We start from the raw sequence: 24,326 nt of genomic DNA on the forward strand, positions 1-24,326 counted from the left end.
TATTTAGTACAGGGTCTACAGGGTCTCACTACACAGATGGGACTCATAGTGATCCTCCTGTTTTCAGCCTCCCAAGTGCTGGGATTACAGGCACATGCCACCACGCCCAGTCTCAGTCACCTTCTCAGTGTGCCCCGGGGACAGGGCCAGCACTACATGCCAGGGGTCAAATCCTGGCTGTCTGCCTAAGCAGGTGCTTTAGTCCTCTGAGCTATCTGGCCAGCCCATACCTTTAAATTCTGCACCGTATCTATCAAAAACTCTAGTTGACTTTAAAAGGCTAATATAAAATTCAATAGCCTATAATCCAACAATTACAGGTATTGAAAGGAAAATGTACAGAAGGTGTTCACTGCAGCATTTTTTAGCAGAAAAAAAAAAAAAAAAAAACAAAAAATAAACATATATACCTATCAGGAGAGAAATAATTAAGGTATGATAATTCTTTTACATGTGTTTAGTACAGGATCTATGGGGTCTCACTACACAAATCAGCCTCTAGTGATCCTCCTGTTTTCAGCCTCCCAAGTGCTGGGATTACAGGCATGTGACACCACACTCTGTCTCAATCATGTCTCAGGATGCCCTGGGGGCAGGGCCAGCACAGAGTGCTGGGGATCGAACCTCCGTCTGATGTCAGCCTAAGCAGTCCCTTTAATCTGCTGAGAAAGTATAATTTTTTTAACGTTGAGTACCATTCAGCAGAGTTTTTTCCTAAGTTAAAGTAAATAATCTAACACAGAAAGTTCTTTGAGACATATATTTAAGCAAAACCCAAACTGAGTGCTAAAGATTGGGCCCTATGTTAGATGCATTTATGAATACAGCATTATACACATACATTTAGTTTACGTACTCAAAACACAATGCTGCAAACACATCTACACAGGTGTGCTTATATATCAATAAGTGTGTAGCAATAATTTGGGAAGGAGAGTTATAAAACCCCTAGCTATGGTTAAGGTATTATAGAACAACTGAATTAGAGTGGGAAAGAGTAGAAGAGCATGAAAAGAATGCCAGTGTTTTCAGCGTTTATATTTTATAGCAATATGTTCACATTAGAGTAATGACAATAATAATACCCAAAGGGGATGATTTATAACTATTCTGGGGACTTTCCAGATTTGATTCCCCAAGGCCAAGTGATTAAGAAATTCTCTTTGAGAAAACACCTCTCGTCTTTTTCAGACTTAAATGTTCTGGGGTTGACAATCCGCAGGAAACTTCCTGTTCTCTGTCCCTGTTGAAAGTATTCACATAAATCAAATATTCTGGTGCATAAAGAGATATGGAGAAAAACAATAGCACTCCATGTACGTATTGCATGGCTTGTGGATTTACTGAGCGCGGAAGGAAGACATCACTATTCATATGTTACTCCTTTTTGAAAGGTTCTTCAGCGCCAGGTACTAGGCTGCTATTTTACATATGTTTATGATCTTATTTAATCCTGGAAACATCCCCAGTTGATATATCAGGAAATTGAAGCTTAGGGAGCTATTGCGTAGTTCACGTAAGATCCCGGCGCTAATACGTGGCCTTCCTGGGAGTCCACGCTGTGGCTCTGACCTTGAACCCAGTGGCCTTTCCTCCGCTCCATGTGTGCATCTCTGCCTCCAGTCAAGTACATCGAACACTGTAACTACACTGGACATATTTTAATCTATTTCTTGATCATTCAAGGAAGTACTTCTGGATTTTTCAGTTTCTTTCTTTCTTTTTTTTTCCATTTTATGTATTTGGTACAGGGTCTCACTACACAGCTCAGACTCATAATGACCCTCCTGTTTTCAGCCTCCCCAGCGCTGGGATTACAGGCGTGCATCACCACACACAGACTCATTTGTCAGCTCAGTGTGCTCCAGGGGTGGAGCTAGCATGCCATGTGGTGCTTGCCAAAGCAGGCATTTAGTCCCCTGAGCTATCTCACTGGCCCTGCTTTTTTATTTTTTATTTTTTTAGTTTCAGGGATCCTACAATTGAGCAATTACAGAGCAACAGTGGAATATGAGAAGGATAGTTATTGGGATACCCAGTTGAAAGAAAGCACAATGATACTGCATTGTCTGAATTTAATGTTTTTATTACAGATAGGTGAAGGTGTAGCAAAATGGTCTGAATTTTGTATAGCCTTTTTATTAACTACTCCTTGGATATTCTGAAGGTCTTTGTCCCTGTATACTAACCCCAAATGATGTTTTTATCAGTACCTACACAATACCTGTTATGGTTTGTGACCAGTTGTTCCCCCAAAGCCTCATGTAAGTTATGGGGCAGACACGGCTGGAGGGTCAATGAGTGGCTTGAGGGATCGGGCCAGAGAACCAGGACAGGGCCCGAGGGGCGAGGCCAGAGGGCCATGAGCCATTAAACTGGAGAGCCTGTGCTTTCTCAGAGATGTGGAGAGGGTCATCCTGGACACAGCAGCACCCAGCCTGACCTCCAGTGTCTTGAAACCTCCAGTAACTGTGAGCTAAATAAACCCTTCCTTCCCTCATTTTGAGTGTCAAGTATTTGTCCCAGTTCTTTGAATATTCTGAAGGTCTTCATCCCTGTATACTAACCCCAAATGATAATGCTTTTATCAGCACCTGCATCATACCTTAGATTTATTTGTAGTCCTAAAAAAATGAAGAGTTTCCCTGCACACTGGAATATCATAACAGAAGGTTTTATTTCTGTAACCTGGATTAGCACAGGCTAAGTCTGGTGTCCTACACCAGTGGCTTCACACACAACCCCTTTGGTTACAGATGATAAATACCTTTTAGAGAGAGCACAAGATGGCTCCTGAGTGTCTAGTAAACTTCAACAACCACCTGAGAGACACCTCCATGTGGCTGCATAAAATGGAAATAAAGAATGGCAAATAACCCATTGACTATGCACTTTCTCACCCGCTGAGAGCGAAACACAATCCAATGCAATTTTAGTACTTACATGCCTCTGGGGAAAAGAGATCCCTAAAAATCACTGAGTGCAACACTGGAAAAATTCCTTGAATTTGTGCTGTGCTTGGTGTTATAGAACCCAAGGAAACTTAGATGTTCTCCTTGAGTAAAATAAGCTGGTAATTTTGTTTGTTCTATTATCCACCAAGCATAATGATAATGGGTCACATGCAATTTAGGAAAAAATTAAGTCTAATAAGAAAAATCTGTAATAAATACTAACGGCATCTTATTGGTATTGTCATTGGTCTAATCCTTTCTATTAACATTTGTTTTTTTTTACATATTAAATGAGCTGTAATATGTTGAAAATAAAGAGGGCAGTAAAAATTAAGCATTCTGATAATACATGCATAGCACAAATGATTGCATGCTTCTTCCCTGAGGCAAGTACTAGAAGGTATGGCGCGTACAAGGTAGGGACGGGAGCTTGTGGCAGAAGGTTTGTGCTTTAGCTGTTCATACCAGTGAAGATATTCAGTGTAGGGGACAGCCCCCATCATTAACTACAAAGGCAACCACTTGAATCAAAACAGAAATTGAACATCGGAATGTAGATTGAGAGAAACATGCAATTATTCCATTAATTCAGGCTTCTTGGCTGCTAAAGACTAAAGGAGGGTGAACAAGTTTAGGGAAGTTCTGGGACCCAAGCAAGGGGCTCCAGGGAGGGGTCTTATGTGGTGTTAGTGATCCATCAGGGACAATGTGATAGGGTGGGATGGAGCTGGAGAAATATGTTGAGGAAGCTGTCATGATTGCACACTACGTAAGACTCTCCTAGGGCACATCCATAAAGTCGAAGTACTTAAGAATCTATTTCCAGGAATTCTGATTCAGTGGCCCTGGGGTGGCACCCTGACATCTGTTATTTTGAATGAGGTCTTCTGATGAATCTTCCACACACAGAAATTTGAGGAACATCGCATTAAATGATATTCGCAAGGGTCTCTTTGCTCTGTCCTCTCAGCCATGAGATTTAGGAGAGTAGCAACTACTTCCACAGCCACCTGACTAGTGGCCTGGCAGCCACAAAAGTGTTGTCAGGTTAGCCTCCCTGCTCTCTGAGAGGTTGAGCAGCTGGTAGGAAGCCAAGTTATGATTAAGTAATTGCTAAGTAAGGTGTTGTCCTGTGTGCAGAAATGCAAAGGTCTCTGGCCTGAGGAACTTAGGTGTTTAGGCAGAGATGGTAAACAAAAAACCAAACTAATACAACAAAGTACTGTGAAATTTAGATGAGGGTCTTCCATTGGACAGCGGGTCACTTAGCAGTGGCTGTAGAGAAGGCCTCACTGAGTGGTGTTGAAAACATCACATACTTTGGTTGGAAATGGTGACTAGAACAGAAGAACAAGAGATGATTAACTCCCAGGGCTTATGCCTGAGTATCTTTGTAAAAAGGTGGAACCTTTTTATGAGGAATGGTGTTTAGGAAGAAGAAATTTGAAGGAACATACATAGTGAGTGTGGAATGTCTGTGTTTGTAAAGGGAGAAGCTATAAGTCATGGGTCAGCAAACTTTTATTGTTATGGGCCAGGTAGTATGCATTGTAGGTTTTACAGGCCATATGGTCTTTGCTGTGACTCCTGAACTCCCCTGACATACAGCATGAAAGTATGTATAGACAGACAGGGTGTAAGTCAATAGGTTTGGCTGTGTTCAATAAAACTATTTAAGAAAAAGTAAGTGGTAAGTTAGATTTGGATCATAGGACCTAGCTTGCAGCTCCTTCTGTGTATAAGGGTAGGCATCATATCTAGATATAAATATATAACTCCTATATATCTATGTAAATATATTTCTATGTAAATATCACATCATACCTACTCTATTCAAACACTACACTTCACGGTTATTTTAAATAAAGAATTTGATTTGAAATTAGTAATTGCTAAGAAAGAATCATGTAAACATACATTATAGCAACAAAATATGTTGTTTACTCTGTGACTCAACAGAATTGAAACAAAGAAACAAACAAACAAACAGGACAGTTCCAAGTGCTGACAAAGTGTTGAGCAACAGAAGGTCAAAAAAAAAATGTTTTGGTGAGAGTGTGAATTAGTATTACCTATGTTGGAATACAATTTATTCTTTTGTGGTCAACTTCGGTATGTGCCATTTAAAGATTCAGAAATTTCACTTCTAGGATTATGACCCAGGAAAAGCTGTTATACATGCTTAGAGCCACCGAATTATGCAGATAGCTAAGTTAATAACAGCAAAACAAAAACAAAGACCAAACAAGCAGGCAAAAAAAGAAGAAAGAAAAAGAAAAAAAGAAACTGGAAACACCTCAGACGTTCATCAGTGAAGGAGAACAACATTCAGTGTGGATGAATCTAAAATAAATTTAGAGAAAAAGAAACTCACTATGTAATATTACTTACGTAAAATTAGAAAATTAAAAAAGACTATTTTTAGAGGTCGCTAACCTTTGTCGCAAAACCATGAAGAAGACCAAGAGAATGGGAAAGTCAAACTTCAGAGGGCCCGTTACCACCAGGAGTAAATAAAGCCCAGAAACCTGACCTGTGAGAACATCCAAAGGGCTGTAGTTATTTCTAGGCTCCTAATGGATGTGATGGATGCACAGATATTTTCAAAAATGATTGCCTGTCATATTTTACTCAGGTACGTATTCCTTTTTAATGAAGCAAGGCCTTTGTAATGATGAAAAGCAAGACAAAAACCAAAGTCTTACTGAATTACCATTTTCTATTGGCAAGAAATAATTAGCTCAAGGCATTTCTGCTTTAAAAAATAAATGTTCATTTCAGGATCTTTTCTTTTTTTGTCTAAATAGGTTTCAGCAATCACATCACCTTTCTTAGGGACAGAGGTTCCACTGGCACATGTGTTTCCTTGGGGCAGGAGATAATGGGGTCCAGGAATCACACAGAGGACAGAGGAACTGCTGGGGCTAGTTAGGGGTCATTTGAGTTCCTCTCTTTCAGGAGCACAAACTTTGTCTTTGGCGTAGAACTGAACGTGGTCAAAATCTTCCCTGTCACTCACTAAGTGATTCCAGGGCTGTCTTTATATTACCCCAGTCATTTGGGGCTGCGGGGACACTATGTAGTGGTTTTGTGGTGTGGAAGTTATTTCTCCATAATTTCTTATTTCTCGAATATCACTTTGTAGTGTCATGATTACAAGGCTTGGACGAAGATAAACTCTCTGTCCATTCCCAATATAAATGGGCACTTGAGATGAAACCACCTAGTTAATTTCCCGTTGTCGCTGGAGTAGAATCCGAATCCAAACCGCAACACAGCCTAGTCCCTAAATCTCTATTAAAAACCACCTAGGGTAGACTGGTAAAGCTTTATTCAAAGTCAGCAGAGAATTATAAAGTCAAAAGTGAAAAATGGTACAACAAGAAAGAATCATAAAAAAATACTAGATCAGTTAAATGCAGTCAAAGGCAATTTAGTGTGTCCTGGCATCAGCCTTTATTGATGCTAAGAATGTGATGTGTCAGGGGTTGGAAATGCAGAGGGAAGGATGCGGCTCCGCGGGCGGTCGCCGGGAAGGATACATTGTCCTCTTGCTTTGTACTGGGAGTTTCAGGGAGATTTTTCTCACCGCCCCAGATTGGACAACTTTGTGTCTTTTTTTTTTTTTTTTTTCTTGATGTATTACATGCTTAAAATTAGAATTACTTATTTCAGGGAGATTAACATAGAAGCTGCTCCACTGGGTTGAGCCAGGAGGGTAGGTAATTCTCACCCGTACTTTTGAGTGTCTTGGCATGTCAGTCTTTCTCAGGTTGCCGCATTAGTGTGTCTTTTCGTGCCCTCTTCTCAGGGTGCAGTGGTTTCTGTCTCATCGGCTCCACTCCTTTCGTGTCTCATTAGTCGCTATAAGTGGGTTTGACCAAGAATAGTCACCACTACCCTTTGCTGCCCTGCTACCCCTTGGCAGGCATCTTACTCTTTATCTCATTAGTCCACACACAAACGCTGCACTACGCCTTTTTGTTAAGCTGACGGTACAGAGAAGGATAACTTTCTTTCTTTATTTTAAAGAAAATTTTTAAAAAATCATTAAAAACAATAGAGAATTTCAAAACAAGATAACAGGAAATCAACAATGGTTGTTACATTGCATATTGTTATCTTCAAAGTAGTTGCTCAAATTATCAGATATAAGTATGCAAAATTGGTAAAAAAATTAAACATTAACTGTTCCTTTCAATAAACCAATAGAAATTTGTAGTATAATTATCTTAGCTATCTTGTGTATGCATATAATATATATATATATATATATATATATATCCTTACATCATGTCGTCTCCCTAGTATAAGAAACTGAAAGAGTAAACAAAATCCAAAAATTACAATAGATACTGTGAAATGAAAATGAAAGAAACTACTCAAAATGAAGGAACAACTAGGATGAGGGAAGGAGAAAAGAAAGAGGAAGACTAAGTCTTAAAGTCTTAAAACCTATCTGAACGCGCATGCTGAGTGGCAGGACAGGATTCTGCCTCCTCAGCAGGTGCTGAGCTTGACGATCTCTCTAAGTTCTCCAGCAGCAGAGGCTGGAGGCCAGGCATCCAGAGCTGAGCAGAGTTCCCTAGTGTAGTCCAGGCTCCAACAGGCTTCTATAGCTTTACGCACATAGGACAGACATGGCTGGGCCCCTAGCTTTGCTATCACTGGCTTTGTGATCCTGGATAAAATATTAGTCTTCTCTATGCCCACCTTATTCTAAAATGAGGGCAATAGTAACATCTACTTCAATAAGAAGTTGGGAGGATTGTGTGAATTGCTAAACATCTCAGTTACTCTTCTCTCGTTCCTGGGACAAATACCTGACACTCAAAATGAAGGAAAGGCATATTTAGCTCACAGTTACTGGAGGTTTCAGTCCATACTCAACTGGTTCTAAGGCAGACTGGCACATGGCAGAGGGCAGCAGTTCATGATGGCGGGAGGCAGCAAAACAGCAAGAGCAAAAGGGAGAAATGACAGCAGCAATGGCAACAGAAGGCAAGTCTCTCTCTTCTCCTTATCTTCCCCAGGCTGGGTGGAGCACTCACCCATAATTCCAGCAGTACTCAGACCCATAATCCCAGCCTTGGATCATGAATGAATCACAAACTCTAGAACCATGCCCCAATGACTGCATGAGGCTTTAGGGGGACAAATACATACAAACCATAGCACTGTACATAAAATGTTTCAAAGACTTTCTGGTACATGGGAAATATTACACATGCAAGTGCTACTGCTACTTCTATGATTATAGTTATCAATAACTTGTTGTTTTTATTGTATTTCCTAAAGGCAGATGAGAGGCGGCTGTGGATAGACCGTGGGCAGCAGAGGTAGAGAGACCACCTTCCTGGCAGGTTAGGAGTGTAGATTTCCTGTACATGACCATTCAACACCCTTCACACAGTCGAGACCACCTTCACTTTTGGCAGCCCCATTTATCTCAAGTGAAACCATTTTGAAAGATAGAATGAGGACACTGGTTTCCTTGGGGACTGCCTCATGCTTGCCCTATATTCAAAACCAGCTTCTAGGCTCGCCGTTCTGCTTTTCTATGGCCAGGTCAACCTCTAAGAGAAAGGGAATGTGCTTTGGAAACTTCCTTTGGTTCTAGCAGGTCTCCTCAGAGCCTCAACTATAGATTCGGGAGGAGTGATTGGTTTAATGTAAATGCCTTAGAAGATCTGAAGGGGATTAGAGAAACCTATTCCAGAGGATAAAGACAGGACAGGAGGGAACTATTTATCTCATGGACATTCAATTCCTTTAGAACTTTTTTCCGGGACTGACCAGAAACAAGCTAGGCCATATGCTGTCCATTTGCAATCCTCTACGCTATGGGCTTTTTTTCCCCTTGACAGATCGAGGCCAGTGCTGTTGCTTCATTTAAGATGGTTCTTGAACTTGAAAAGGAACTGAAAGGTTGAGACGTGCATGCAGAGTCAAAACAGATGATTTGACTAAAGTAGTCCTGACAAATGCCAGGACCCTCCTGATGGGTCGAAACAGCCTCATGATGACATGATCCGAGGCTCCCGAGGCTGGCTTGCATTTTGATAAATATCCGCAATCAGGGAAGATGTGGTTGTGCTGGGGAGAGTTCTGGGATGCAGAGAGAGCAAGTTAATTGTGCAGTTTCAACGGAGCCCTTTCCCTCCAGTCATTAATCACAGTGCACAGTCTGGAGCCTTGGCCCAAAGTCCAATTCTTCAGGCCATGCTTCTGCTCCAGATGCAGGCTTCTTCCAGGTGCGGACCATTTGCTTTCTTCCTCCAACTGGGCTGATTTATGGACCCGGAGATGATTCCTGGTTTTTCCAAATTCTCTTCCATCCCTTTGTAATAAAGGGGACATGTGATTTCTGGCTTTTTGCAGAGCCTCAGTTTTCACATACCTAATACCAAAGATTTTTTAAATTAGTCTGTGGTCTGCTTTCTGTGATCTGGAGGGTGGAAATGCTGTTCTGTGTTTCGAGTATCAAAGTTAAGACTTTATGTGCTCTTTCTTTCTTTCCCCTCTGCTTGAAGTTGCCAAAGTCAGGCAGGAACCTTTGTTCCTGCATTCAGTGTCCCAGTGAAAATTAGGACTTGGGAAACAGAGATGGCAACTCCCTGCAGGTGCTGGAGTGATCCCTGTCCCACCCCATCATATGGTTCAAGGTAGAGTATTAAGAGGCTTTTCACACATGGGTTAAGTCTCCAGTGACAGTGTAAGCCAATACTGAAGACATCAGAAGAGAATCTGAGTGTAAAGGAGGACATTGTCCTATTGGGCTCAACACACTGTGGAGTGGAACTTGTTTGAATGAAAGGTAAGTTGGATCTGAGCTGATAAGAGACAATGGATCTCTTGGGAGTTTTCCCAAGTGGCAGAAATGTGTTACAGGCAGAAATGTGATATTTGGGACCTCTCTGGGTTACCTTTTATTCCTGATAACACCAAAGGTTTGGCCAAGAGTCACCAGTGACTAATCGATCAAGTCCCATAACCCCTTGCTGAAATCCAATCCTCTTTGTGGAAAGTAACCAGCTGCTTTTCTGAGTCTCGACTTTCTTACTAGCACACCTCAAGTATGCAGATTTGTGAGCTTACTTTGGGGGAAATAAATGAGAAAAATAGCAAATTCTGTTTTTTGATAGTTCCCTGAAATAAAATCATCAACTGGCAATACAATATTGAGTTTAAAATTCAACTTCATTTAACAGGTATGTGTCTAGATCCTCCCACGGCCTTTGTGTTACGTTGTGTACCACACGGCCCAGAAAAGAACTGTCAGGGATGGTCTTTGCCCTCAAGGAGCTTATGGGTTCTTAGAAAGAATGATGTGTTTATGAAACACATTTTACATGGCAAGATAAGGTATCGTGTATGTGCCAAAGAGTGGAACTGGGGATAAGTACCGCAGGGAGACAGAGAAATGAGAGCAGGCTGGACTGAAGTTGTCAGAGAAGGCTTTATGGATGAGGTGAGAAAAAGACACCAATATCCTAACTCAGAACTCTCCCTTAAAGAAATTGTGAGGAGCAGTTTCAGGTTTCCAGGGGATTACGGATCCCCTTAAATGAACATAAATTTGTTCAATATGAGAATAGATTGAGTAAATATTGAATACATGCCATGTGCCTCCATGGTTTCTGAGAATGTAGGGGAAGCTTAAAGCATACAAGGGGCACAAGTGAGTAGTTCTTCCATGTGAACTTGTCTCCTGTAAATATTTAAGATCATGCTGGTCTATGTGATTCCAGAATCTATGATATTTACTACTTACCATTCCAGCCCTTAAGGACTATCTCATCCGGCTTTCTTTTGTTTTGATTTTTTATTGAGAGACTGAGTCTCATTTGTTGTATACTGAAAGTGTATAGCAGTTCTATACAACGTAAAGACTTACATGCATGACAATTGTGCAAAGAGAATGAATTAACCCTGAAAGCTGGCCTACATTATCCGATTAGGAAGTATAGGGAATAGCATTTGAAAAATCGGAACCTGGGCCAAATCTTAGGATACAAATGAAGCTCAAGCTCTCCAAGGATCAAGCTTTTCTTGAAATTTGTGTCATTCCCCTTGACAGCTGTTTTGGAAAACCAGTTAGAAAGGTCTCCCACCATTGGAGTTGAGACAATCGTGCAGTGGCCTCTAGTGTTGGAGTTTAAAATTCATACCACCCAGATATTCTAAGTCATGAAAATATAACCTCTACCTGTCTTCTTTATTACAATATTAGGAAAGCCATTCTTTGTTCACTCCTTAAGGTATGTGTATATTTTGGCAATTGTAAATCTTTCTAGAAAGAGTAGAAGTCAGAATGATGACGGTCGTGGTAGCGATGGGCTTCATGGACTGGTTGTCATTATTCCAAATATTCACATAATTTTAAAATAATTTAACCACAGAACCCTACTCCATCCTGGAAAGAATCTACGATATCAAGCACTGAGGCACTGAGGTGTCAGAATGTATTTAGCTAAGCAATACCAGAAGAGGACTAGAAAAATCCCCCTTTCTAGCTAGCAATCATTTTCATACCACAATGAGACCTGGGCTTCATAACCCTACATTTCTACCACCCATGTGACTGGTTTTTGAAACTAATATAGGTATCAAATTTGAGTGGAATACTGAGAAATCTTTAGGTATTTTTTTTTTTTTAAATCTGGAGGGACTGATGGAAAGAAAACCTAGAAGAAATTTCAAATCACTCTTGATTCTTGATCTTTTCCTTATTATTCAGTTGCTCTGATCTTCTAAGAGGTTCAGTTTGGTCTCCATGGGTGACACAGACACATGTGGTTGCTCACTCATATGTATGCGTGCGCCTATGTATTGATATGCATTCCTAGTCATCATCTGTAGGCATTTTACAAATAATGGCTTATGTGTGTGCTTTTTATCATCTTGTTTTTTAAATGAAAATGACAACTGAGGATTTTTTTCTTTTTTTGCAGAAATAGTTTCTTCTATGGTAAAGAAATTCCAGTGTGCATGTCAGGGTCATCTTTGGGTCATGTAATTCCACAGAAGAGTTGGCACAGGGAGGGCACCAAAGGTGGCTTTGGAAATTTTCTTTCAGTCATGTGGCAAGTGGGTAAAGGTGCTAGCAAAGAAGGTGGTTGGAAGAGGATGAGTGAAAGAAAGAGTCAAATGTGAATGGTAGAACAAGTTGAGTTGGTAAGGAAAAGGAATTGGAAAGGCATTAGAAAGGCAAAGAGGAGGGATGTGCATCCTTTAGTGTTATTCTAGCCCTTTCCTTCTCTGTGTGCCCAGGGTTGTACTGCAGGTGAAATTAAGAGAGTATAAAAGGAGGGCTGGCCAAATAGTTCAGTGGATTAAAGTGCCTGCTTAGGCAGACACAGTGGCTGGGGTTCGATCCCTGACATGCTGTGCCAGCCCTGCCCCTGGGGTGTGCTGAGATGGCGATTGAGACTGGGCATGGTGGCACACACCTATAATCCCAGATCTTGGGAGGCTGAACACAGGTGTATAACTACGAATCCTGTCTACGTAGTAAGACCCTGTAGACCCTGTCCTAAAATACAAGAGACAGAGGGGGGTGGAGAGAGAGGGAGGGAGGGAGGGAGGGAGGGAGGGAGGGAGAGAGAGAGAGAGAGAGAGAGAGAGAGAGAGAGAGAGAGAATAAAAGGGATCTTGGACTTTTGGGTTGGAACTTGTCTTTGATGGAGCTGCCTTGAAGCCTTTCTTTTCTTGAATAGAGCCACAGGAAGCTTTTAGAGCCAGGAGGATCAGAATAGAGCTCAGAACTGAGGAGAGGAGACACCATTGAGAGCTTGAACCAGGCTCTGTGTGTAAGGTGTAAAAGTGTCACAAGGTTTCCACAAACCCAGGTGTTCAAATGATCATGATGGGAATCGGGCTCAGGGTTTACCCATGAAGTCATGTGTGATGTTGGTTCCTCCACCCAAATGGGCATCATTTTTGTCTAGACAAACGTAGCTTCTTGGAGCTTTTGGAGCTTTCTTTTTGTTTGTCCAAACCTATTCACAGGTCTAGCAAAGGAGAGGAGACTCAGAGCTCAAACTTAACAGCAAGTTCCCCCAGGTTGTGCTTTCTCTTGAGTAGCTAGGGGGAGACAGCAAGGGATCGCAGTGCCCATTGGAGGTGCTCTTGCAGAGACACCCTCTCCAGTGGGGAGAGGAAAGGGGAAATACAAAAGGAAAATTACCAGAAAGCCCTGAGTTTACAGTTCTGAGGAGGAGGCCACAGAGCCTAGAGACCAAACGTCCTACTTCTTATTGCCTCTAGCCTCAACTTGCAAGGTTATGAGCAAGCCTGGCCTTGGTGGTTTCTTCATCATAGTTATCATTTGGGTCCTTATGTTAGGTACCATGAGGTGTGAGGCCTCTGGAAGCATCTCTTGATTTTGAGGAGCTTAAAGCCATTGCAAAAACAGGGAAGACAAGTGTAATTACAGAAAGTGAAGTGCATGCCGAGTCAGTATGACAACAGCTAGGGGACCTCAGGAAATCAGAGACAGCCGTTACATATGGAGAGGTCTTCTCCTACTCATCTGACTTTTTTTTGTTTTGTTTTGTTTTGTTAGTGAAAGATGAAAATAGTAAATGGCCTCAAGCAAGCTGAAAGCAAATCCCTGGGCCTTTCTTCATTTCCTGACTGCAATACATGGTGGTAGTGGTAGTGAGGGTCAGACGGTCCTAGGAGAAATGCCAGGGATGATCATTCACTTGCTTTATGTTTTTTCACAGATAGCATGATTTATAAAAGAATACGGAATCATAATTGTCATCTACAATGTCATTTAAACTTTAGGATGCCCAGAAATAAAGGGATAGCTAGGCTTTGTTCTTAGAGAACCACAGATGCCAGAGTGTATGCAGAGTTCCCGTTTGGCCCTGAGTGCTTGTGAGCCCACGGGCAACCAAACACCAACTTTAGAAAGGTGATGCCTCTGGTGCGGCATTCACCTGTGCTCCCTGGTGTGACAGAGACAGCATGGATCCCCTAGCTCCCTGAATTCTCATAGAGCAGGAGTCAGGTGGCATGCCTAATGTAGAGAGGTTTGGAAGCTTGGGAAAAACTGTCCTCAGCTTCAAGGAAGAAGACAGGAGTAGTATGAAAATGTTGATAGAATAATTTATAATTTTGGGTTTTTTTCTGCACCTCAGTATATGCCAACAGATGCAAGCTTCAAATCATGAGTATTCTCTTAACATACCATCAAGCATCTGGACAGAAAATGGTGGAATGGGTGAGTTAAGGAGGTTTTTAAAGCTATCTGTCCAACCATGGCTGTCTGGCTGTACATAGTAGGCAATGGAAATATCTGTACTTGATTGGTTTTGAGCCCAGATATGTGGCATCTAGCCAAGCTGTGTGCCCTGCTCCCTGTCATCAACCTATCACCATGGAGATAATCAGTAAGGGATAGCATCCTCCAGGCCACTTTGGCACGTCTCTTCTTGACTCTGTCAATCTACTCACTGTATCCTTTATGGCTCTAGTCCAGAGAAAACACTACACATAGCCCTTGGAGAGAGAAAGGCACAGAAACTGTCCTCTACATCCCCAGTCTGTTATTGGCTGTTTCTGAGGACAGAGAACATTGGAATGTCATCTAATGGTCCAGACCACTGCTACCTGAGCAGCAGCAGTTATTCATTCTTTTGGTGAATCACTAAAAAAGGATTGCGTAAAGTCCTCTTGGTCTACAACATCACCTTCAAACATAGGAGGAAATAGAAGAAGACCCAGAGTAGGAAAAGCAGAGGGTGACATTGTGAATGAGAGTCTGAACCTTTAATTAACTCCTGGGAATTAATGAAAAGACAGACTAAGGACCAGAAAAGATGGCTTCTGCTTACATTAGTGCTGTTGGCGTAAACCACTCAGGGCAAGAGATGCTGTGTGCTTGTTTTAGCCAGTTTCCCATTGCTGTGAAAAAACACTACCTGAGAAAACCAACTTAAAGGAGGAAGAAAGATTGATTATGGCTTATGTTTTCAAGGGTTCCAGTCCATCGTTTCATCCATTGTAGACACAGGAGGTATGGTACAGCAAAGCTGTACCATATGATAACTGAGAAGTGGGAAAGTGGGAGTGGAGGACAAAATATCCTCTTCAAAGACATGTACCCCTCATGATGTTCTTCCAACTCAACCCTCCCTTCTGTAATTCCCATCACCTCTCAATAGCTTGTTAGGGTAGGAACATATTAATGCATTAATCCATTGGTATTCTCTTGATTCAATCTCCTCTGCAGGCCTTGCCCATGTAGACTGCTGTATTAGGCACTGGGCTTTCAACATACAAGGCTTTTGGAGACACTTGCCACCCCAATCGTAACAGTGGTGCAGTAAATAGATGGCATTCCAGGTCCAAGTCCATATTTCATGCTGGTCTCATAATACCAATTCATGACACTCATGCCTACATTTTCTTTTCTAAAAATAGAGTGAATAGGTCCAGCCAAATAGCTCAGTGGATTAAAGTGCCTGCACGTGAGTGCAGGGGCCAGGGTTTTGGTCCCCGGGTCTGCTGTGGTTCACAGTGACACAATATCAGGTTTTGCCTTTCATCATGTAGCAGCATTCTTGATTCAGTTATTTATTTCAATGCTAAGAGCATATTACTGCTCTAGGAATTGATCAAGGGGCATTTATGACTTCTGTCGGTCACACAGTATTGGTGTGGCCACCTTGTGAGCAGGAACCAGAAAAACAACACTGCCAGTGTTAGAGGTGGGTATATTTTAGCTCATGCAAGAAACAGAAGCTGTGTATTTTGTGGATATTTGAAAGTCAAATATAGCCTGATAAACTTTTTTTTTTTTTGTTCCAGGAATCAAAGGCTGAGTAATGGTCATTTCTTTCTGGCCCATGTAGGTAGACAAGTTACCTACTTAGGTAGGCAAGTGTGCTTATATAAAAAGCAAAACACGGGCTAGAGAGATAGCTTGGTGGTGTAAGTCCCAAGTTTGATCTGACATACTGCATGTCATGCCAGCCCAAGATCCAGGTGTGGTGGCGCACACCTGTTATCCCAGCACTAGGGGGGATCACTATGAGTCCAAATTGCATCAGATAAAATAAAATAAAATAAAATAAAATAAAATAAAATAAAATAAGCACAACAGTGATCAAAAGTTCTCACTACTGTGTAGTAAGTACTCTGTATCTTTGTGAGAAGTTAATAACAATTGCCAACTTGTTTAATCCTCATGGTCATATATTATATCCCTTTACTGCAAGTCAGGAGAAGAGGTGTTGCTGGAGTTAGCTTCTTCTTGCAGGCCATATTTAGTGGATGCTGGGAAGGATTTCTCACCCCAAAGCCCTATGATATCCACATTCGTTCACTTTTTCCAGCTGATCTAAGTTAAGGCATTCCTCACTGTACTGAATAAAATACAGCTCCCCCTTGGAGAAAAATTAGGTCAAGCTTCCAGTTGCTTAAGTCAGAATGATTATTTTTTAAACAATAATTTCTGTCTGAGATAATTGAGCACAGAAAGGTAGTGTGTTATGATGAAATGAAAGAACAGGGTAGATCTGGGTTTGTGAGTTTGTTAGGGAGGAGTTACTCTCATGGTTGTTCTAATGCAGACTTCAAGATCCCAGTTCTAAATGCTGGGAGTGCCTGAACAGAGAGCAGCAGTGCAGGACAGGTAGCAAGAGGGTGACTCTGGAGACAGAATGACTGCTCATATCTCAGTCTTGGGTGGCCTGTCTGTCTTGGACCTACCCCAGGTGGGTGAGTGGTCAGGATTGGGACAGATGAGGTCTAACTCATCCACCATTACATGCAAAGAACCTGTCCTCCCATGTGGTGTCCCTTCCAAGAGAACCACTGTCTTATCCCACTAGCTAGCTACTTAAGGCAGAAAAATGATCCTCCCTATTCACCTCTAAGATGTGCCATTTGAAAGTGAAATCCTCATTCTGAGCAAATGTCCCAAAGAACGCTCTATAAACTTAATAAGGAAGATGAGGGGATACATGCCAGGAACCTTGAAAATCCAACACTGATGAGGTTATGGCTATTATGTGTTTAGTTAAATTATTGACTCTGATGAGACGTGGCTGAAGAAATCACAGTCTTATTTCTCTTTGTATAGGCGATAATGGTTCCTTGGTGTACTCTTCTCAGTTAACAAAAATATTCCCGGAAGTTAAATGCAGAGAAAAAGAGTGACATAGAAATACTTTAATTATTTCCTCTCTTCTAGAATTTCCCTTCAGGATCATTATTTAAATAAGGACTATTTTTCAGCTGACAAATGTGCTGGAGGGATTCAGGGTTGAGAGGAGAATGTGGAGGCTCTTACCCCTTGTCTTGTAGAAACACCCAGCAAACCCCGTGGAGCACCATATTGCCATAAGATGACTTTTCACTCATCCTTTCCTTGTCTCAAAACTGACGAAGGTCCTGCCCTATTTGTTGGTCTGTTTGTTTGCTGTGAGATAATGTCTCATTCTGTAGCCCAAGCTGGCCTTGAGCACACAGTGATCTTCCTGCTTCAGCTTCTTCAGTGCTAGGATTACAGGTGTGCACCACCACACCTGGATGGTCCTCCCTTGTATAGTGAGTAAATCTCAATTCTTTAAGTAGCAATTAAGACAACTGTGATTATAAGATTTATTTATTTATTTATTTATTTTTGTATTTAGGGCAGGGTCTAGAGGGTCTCACTGCATAGATCAGACTTGTAGTGATTCTCCTGTTTACAGCCTCCCAAATGCTGGGATTATAGGCACACACCACCACGCCCAGTCTCAGTTACCTTCTCAGTGCACCCAACATGGCAGGCCTGGGGATTAAACTCCTGGCCCCTGCATCTGCCTAAGCAGGCTCTTTAATCCGCTGAACTATTTGGCCAGCCCTATAACATTTATAAATTTTGAAATGCTGTATAAACGCCAGATATTTGTACAGGCAGCAAAAAGGATGGAGAGATTACTGAACTTAGAGTCACTTGGCTCAAGTGTGGGCTGGTTGGGTGACCTTAGAAATGTCATGTAACAGCTCCCAACCTCAGTTTCATCAATTAAAAATGGATTATCATGATAATTCAATTTATTGAAGGAGAAATAGTAGTCAACAAAGAGTAGACTTTCAATACCTGTGAATGAAGAGATAGTAACCAAAGACAATTGAATTTGGTGCTCAGGAGCAATGGAGACACCAGCGACTTACCTTCCTTTGCCTCAGGTTCACTACCTAGGAAGAGCACTAAGTGGGAAGAGCCACGTGCATTAATGCGAATCAGATATGTCAGTCATTTCCAGCTCATATGAATACTTCTATGCCTATCAGGGCTCTTCCTGTAGCTATTGGTTGTTTGTATTATTATTTAGCATTCCATCCTGCCGTTATTATTCCTGAATTTCTATCTCACCAGTAAACAGAATTCCTCTACTAGGGCACTAGGTTGGAGTCTGATTCTTAGTTTTAGTTTTCTGGGCTTTACTAAATGGGTATAAACACTCCAAGCTGCTTGTTTTTTTTTTTTTTTTTTTTTTTGTTTTGTGTTGTTTTTTTGTTTTTAGTACAAATAAGACAGACTGGTGATGAATGCCAGTAACACCATTGCTTGGGAGGCTAAGGCAATAGTACTATGAGTTTAAACAAAGGGAGGAGAAGGGACAGCAATGGAGTAGGAATAATCAAGACATAATATCTATGTGTAACAGTTCTCCATAATGAACATCGTTATTACATAACACCAATATGTAATGATAATAAAACAAAAAATCAGAAATAAAAAAGTAAAGCTATTTTTATTCATAAATAAAATGATCATCTATATTGAAAATATGATAGAATGTACAGAAAACTATTAGACATGTCAAGTGAGCCTGTTGCGAAATACATTAATATACAAATCAACTTTTAAGGTGCCTTGTTCCTAAACAAGCAGTAACTGGCTTCGTAGGAATATAGAATAAGTGGAAATGGTTGTGTATGTAGCTCAAAACAGTTTTTGATAACATAGAACACTTCTCCTTAGATGTCATATACCTTGTCCATCTCTCTCTCTTGCTCTCTTTAATTTTTGGCATAAACACCTCTTTTTTTCCATGAAAGGGAGGCATAATTTATTTCTTCAGAATTTTTTTTAAATTCATTGGCAAGTAAGATTAAATGGCTACAGCTGTGTTGTTCTGAGCTAACCATCACCTTGTATGTAAGTAGTTCCCAGAGGTTGGGGACACAATAGCAGATTCCAAACTTGGAATGTGAGGTTCGAGGGCTGATCTTCTCTTAGCTAGATCTGGGATTTGGAGAATATCAGTTCAGCTTTTTTGAGGCTGTTTGTTTTGTCTGAGAAAAAAAGTTAATGGGAAAATAACCTATCTTTTCTTTTTTCTCTTTCCTGAATAGGGTTATTGATGACTCACTTCAACAATACCTTTTGACTTCCTAGGGTCTCCACTGGAAATGGAGATAGAGTTTATGCTGAAGATAGGCACAGAATTCCGGAAGCATATGATAGGCTATTTAAAATAATATTAACAAAGAGCTGGAGGCCTACAAAGATGGGCTTAGCAAACAGCTTCACCAACACAACTGTATAATTTAAGTGGGATTTTTGTCAGAGAAAGGAGCCAACTTTAACATAATAAAGGAAAGCCTATCTTTACCTTATTTGTTTAGCTCTTTGCAAATTAACTTGCTATAAACTCGAATGGGATTATTACTTCTATTCTAAGGGTGGGTGTTCTTGCTTTCAGCTGTTCTCTTAATATAATTGAATAAGTTTTGCCTGCACATTGCAGCACCTTAGAGAAGTTTATTCACATAAAAATCCCCAGAAACTTTTTTCCATGTTGAAGATCCAGAGATTTGCCTTCTACTGGGGCCAACACAAGGCTGAAATGATAGTAACAAGGGAGGAGCAGACAGAAGAGAAAAGTGGTGCTGTCTTTGCAAGATGGGGTGCTTTTTAATGATTTCATAATTAGTTTAGTTTAAATGTTTTTTTATCTTTTTTTTTTTTTAATTTTATTGAGAAATAGCAATGAAACAGGTTCAAAACAGGTTAGTATGAGCCAGGGAGATAGCTCAGTAGAATAAGTGCTTGCCTGGCAAGCGCAGGGTCCTGAGTTCAATCTCCTGTACCACACATTCACTCACATACACACACACACACACACACACACACACACACACACAAAACAGGTTAGTAAGACAGTTACGATAATTAATACATTGCATATTGTTGTCTTCATAATGGTTATTCAGAGTACAAGATGCAGACGTGGTATCTTGTCTAAAAACTATTAGTACAAATCTTTCTTCTAATTGAACTAAGAGAAAGTAGCTGTCTATTTATCCTATTTTGTATATACAGATACACACACACACACACACACACACACATGCACACATATATTTACTACAGAATGGCCCTTCATTTATATCCTCCTTTTTTGTTTAGTTTTGTCAGAGATAGGTATTCCAATGCTATTCAAATATTGTAGGTGTGTGAATTCAACAAAATAATCCAATATAGTCCAGTAGTCCATAATAGTAGTGGGTTATTTACAGAACTGGCAGTGTCAGAAGTTGTTGACTTGAGCCTTTTACACCTCAGCATATTAATATGGCCTTACTTTTTATACCTCATGTTTATACTTTTCTTCTGGATGGTTAAGACCAAATAAAGCAAGACCTATATAACAAAAATGTAAATTTTGTACCCGACAAGGTCAGTCAAGTACCCCCAGGATTTACCTTGAAACCATGTACGCAGAGAGCAAATTGGTCAAGCAAAGACCGTGACTCATCCAGATGACTGACACTGACAAAAGATCTACAAACTGCTATAGATAGTTTAGTTAAAATGTAACAATATGGAAACCTGGACAATTAAGTGCTACCCCACAGTCTGGAAGTTGGTGTTCATAATTTATTTTGTTTTTTGAGACAAGGTCTCCCATGTAGTCCAGGCTGGATTTGAACTTACTGTGTAGCCCAAGTTGCCTGTGAACTCAAATCCTCCTGCCTTAGCCTCCCACATGCTTGGATTACAGATATGCGCCACTGCACGTAGCTTTCTCCATATCATCTTGCTATGCATGTGATACATTCTCCAGAGTAATAATAGGCTCCCAACTCTGGTTTAAACTGCTGGATTCCATAGATCCCTGCCTTGGCCCATCATATCATCTGTGAAATGTTGAATGTTTGATTGATGAAGTAGTGAAGGCTATTTTAAAATGTAGGAAAAAAATAGTATCTGGGGCTTGGAGCACAGTGGGCAGTGGAGCCAAGAATCTACCTATAATTTAGGGTAAAGAGCAATAATGAGGTCCCATAAAAATAAATAACCATGATGTTAAATAGACTACAGATCATTTGCACCTTGAGGCTTTTCTTAGATTGTGTGCCAGTTTTTTTTTAAAATGTGGTAATAGGCCTTGTGCTTTATGCCAAAAGAATTCCTTGTACACAAGATTTTATTTGTTCTAGCGTAATCAAAGAGATCCCCCTCCTAAAATTATTTAAGGAGAGAAAAACAAAATTCATCCAGCTATAAAGAGCAGCCCGCATGAGTTGGGATACTGCCTTTCATCGCCAGCGCCCGGGGTCCTACTGTTTTATGCTATTCTTGACTTTATTTCAAAGCTGATGTTACTAGCTAAAACCCTGCCTAACAGCTGTAATTATTTCAGTTTTATTTACTGAGAAGTCATTTCCAATCATGTTAGAGAAATGGATTCCAGTGTTTGCAAGTGACCTCTCATCTTCTCCCCTGGGAAAAAAAATTGTATGTGTGTTTGGAAAAGCACTGAACAAGGAGGTTGGATGGCAGGAGATTAGAAACTTGCCTGAGATTTGAGACATAGGTCAGCCACACCAGCTTTGATCCTTGGTGTTTTCTGCAAGGTGAGAACAGGCGTTTCTACCGGCTATCTCAGAGGGTTATGAGTGTCACTTGAGATACTGGCCATGAGAGTGCTATGAAAATTCAAGGGAGTGGTAGAAAAAAATGACAGGATCATCCTTAGGTACTTTATAGGAAGTCTTAGTGGTTTTTAGAAAACATTGCTCTAATATTACACTTTTGGTGCAGGATGCTTGTTTATTCCGCCATCACAAATGCTTTTGTAAATTCTCCCTATAGGATTAGCTCATCTTCTGCCTTCCACTTAAATACTAGCTGGTGCTGAGAGCATACTGCACACACTTAGGTGACTGGGTACATCTCACTGCTTACCTGATATTTTTTGTACTGGATATAAAGCTCAGGACTTTATCCTTGCCAGGCAGGTGCTTGTGCCTCTGAACTATCTCCTCAGACCATGACTGCTTATCTGAGGCTCAAAATAGTCTTGGTCCAGGTATAATGTCTACAGTTGAGTTAGAATCAAAATTTTGAAATTGGTCTGTCTGTAGTGTATCTTCTGCTGTCATCTGGATCTTGCTACAGATGAGTAAGTGACGGAGGAACTGTCTTTCTTATTTTTCCATCTTCTCCCTAATCCTATACACAAGGTGAGTTGTGGGCAAAAGGCAGAGAAGTGGGGTGGGATCATACAGGCTTTGCTTTTCCCAAACTGGCCCCAGTTTGCTCATCGAGTGGCAGGTGGCTGAAGCTGAATTTTCTCTTCTGCAGGCTATGTTATGACTACTTTGGAAATTTCCATCGCTGAATCCTCTGAAAATGATAAATGAACTTCTGGAGGGTATTTACTTGTGATTCCTCCTAAAACTTTGGACTTCCAAGATGTCTCTCTGCTGATATCTGTTTGTTTTTACTCAAGCAGGATCCAAGACTACCTAACGCATGGTGTTTCGTCTTCACTTGGTATTCACCTTCTCGATGGAAATATGGGTTTTTGGATCACTTATCATGCCTGCTAGTTATCTGCTCCAAACAAGCCTCTTTTGTATAGCCACTTAGCAAATAGTAGCAGTTATAGTCTTTCACTTGCCACCTTTCTTAGTTTGAATCAGCTATCAGTTGAAGCTTCACAGTGTAGGAGGCAAATACTAAGTCCAACAGTTTGGATATTACTGAGTCAAGCCTTTATGTGTTGAAACTGAAAATGATGAAAGCTTAAAGGGTAGAAATTGAATTCAATTATGTATTCAGAGGTGGGGTCTTTGGGCAGTAAGATTAAGTGAGGTCATTGAGATATAATATCAGGATTGACTTTTGGTGGCTTAAAGGAAGGTGAAGCCATAGACTGGACAGGCAAACACCTGTAGATACATTCTCCCTGCTTCTTGCTTTATGTTGCTGCAGGCTGTCTAGGGTGTCTATCAGCAAAATAGAAGTATATCCAGCTTAAAAATATAATATAGAGAGGTGGGGTCAGTTAGGGATTATAAATCCTGTTCTAGGAAATCTTCATTGAAGGTCTTGCTTGGATGCTCTAAGACCTCATCTTGGGATGCAGGAGTAATTGATTCCTGTTGTCTTGTGGTTTGGGTTGTACTTGCAAAAGCCCACCTTTAGCATTTATGTCAATATATATATATATCCCAAACCAGACTGTAGTCTATGGGACAGTAGTTTATAGAGGCATTCTAAAATTGTGTGACAAAGAGGGAGGGACCTAATCAAATATGTTTGAGAACCATGGGTAAGATTAATGGCTCTTAGAGTACTCATTGCATATAAGACCATCAAAGATTGTGGAATCTATGATAAGGAACCTTGTTTGACCCTTTTAAAACCCAGTATTCCTCAAGGATGGTTAATTATACCATTTGTTAAACTAGCATCTATTTGCATTTTTCTATGTGCTGCTGCAGATACCACTTAAAGTCTTTCTAATGAAGAGCAAGGATGGTTGTCTGTGATGCTTCTGCCGTGTTTAGATAAATATGTTCATATATTTTCCAGCTACCTTGAATAAAAGCTTTATTACTTACTAGAAATCCCAGCCCCTAATGAAATGGGCTCTTTTGAAGATGAGTATTGGTTTAGGAAGCAGCCAATCTGCACTGACCATGCATAATAAAAAAGTCAAATATGGACTTATTGCCTTTCTTATGACAAGCACCAAAAATAAATGATACTCAGGATCATTGCCTTGTCCATCTTCTACATATAACTGTAACTCAGTAGTGTCCCAAATTTTCTGATCAAGGAGATTATGTGGCCAAAGAGGAAAGTGATCGATGATGTAGAGTGTGCCTAAGGAGAGTCACATGGAGAGAGAACATTCTCTCAGGCTTTCACAGAGAGCACGTTGGCCCAAACAATGATGGTGACTCGTCCACATGGCTGACACTGATGAAGGATCTACAATCTGAGGTACAGGATCTCAGGATAAATCCTGAGGGATTTCACTGACCTTATCAGATCCAAAAGCTACAACTCTTGTTGCATAGGTCCTGCTTTACCGTGGTCTTAGCCATCCAACAGAAAAGTAT

General features: G+C 40.7%; 1 protein-coding gene across 8 annotated transcripts in view; it reads left to right on the forward strand.

Annotated features, from left to right (window-relative positions):
- The window catches only part of Lrmda (leucine rich melanocyte differentiation associated), a 1,112,503-nt gene that overhangs the window by 904,580 nt on the left and 183,597 nt on the right, over window positions 1-24,326 (forward strand). The window contains exon 8 of one of the 8 annotated variants that reach the window (XM_023718920.1): window positions 1,192-1,270. The exons of the other annotated variants lie outside the window; for them this stretch is intronic. Within the exon in view, the coding sequence (XP_023574688.1) occupies window positions 1,192-1,250 (59 nt within the window). The 3' untranslated portion in view covers window positions 1,251-1,270. Of the gene's footprint in view, window positions 1-1,191; window positions 1,271-24,326 lie in introns of those variants that run through there. 8 annotated transcript variants of the gene reach the window in all.

This window comes from Octodon degus, unplaced genomic scaffold (assembly GCF_000260255.1).
Source record: "Octodon degus isolate 3935 unplaced genomic scaffold, OctDeg1.0 scaffold00005, whole genome shotgun sequence".
NCBI lineage: Eukaryota > Metazoa > Chordata > Mammalia > Rodentia > Octodontidae > Octodon > Octodon degus.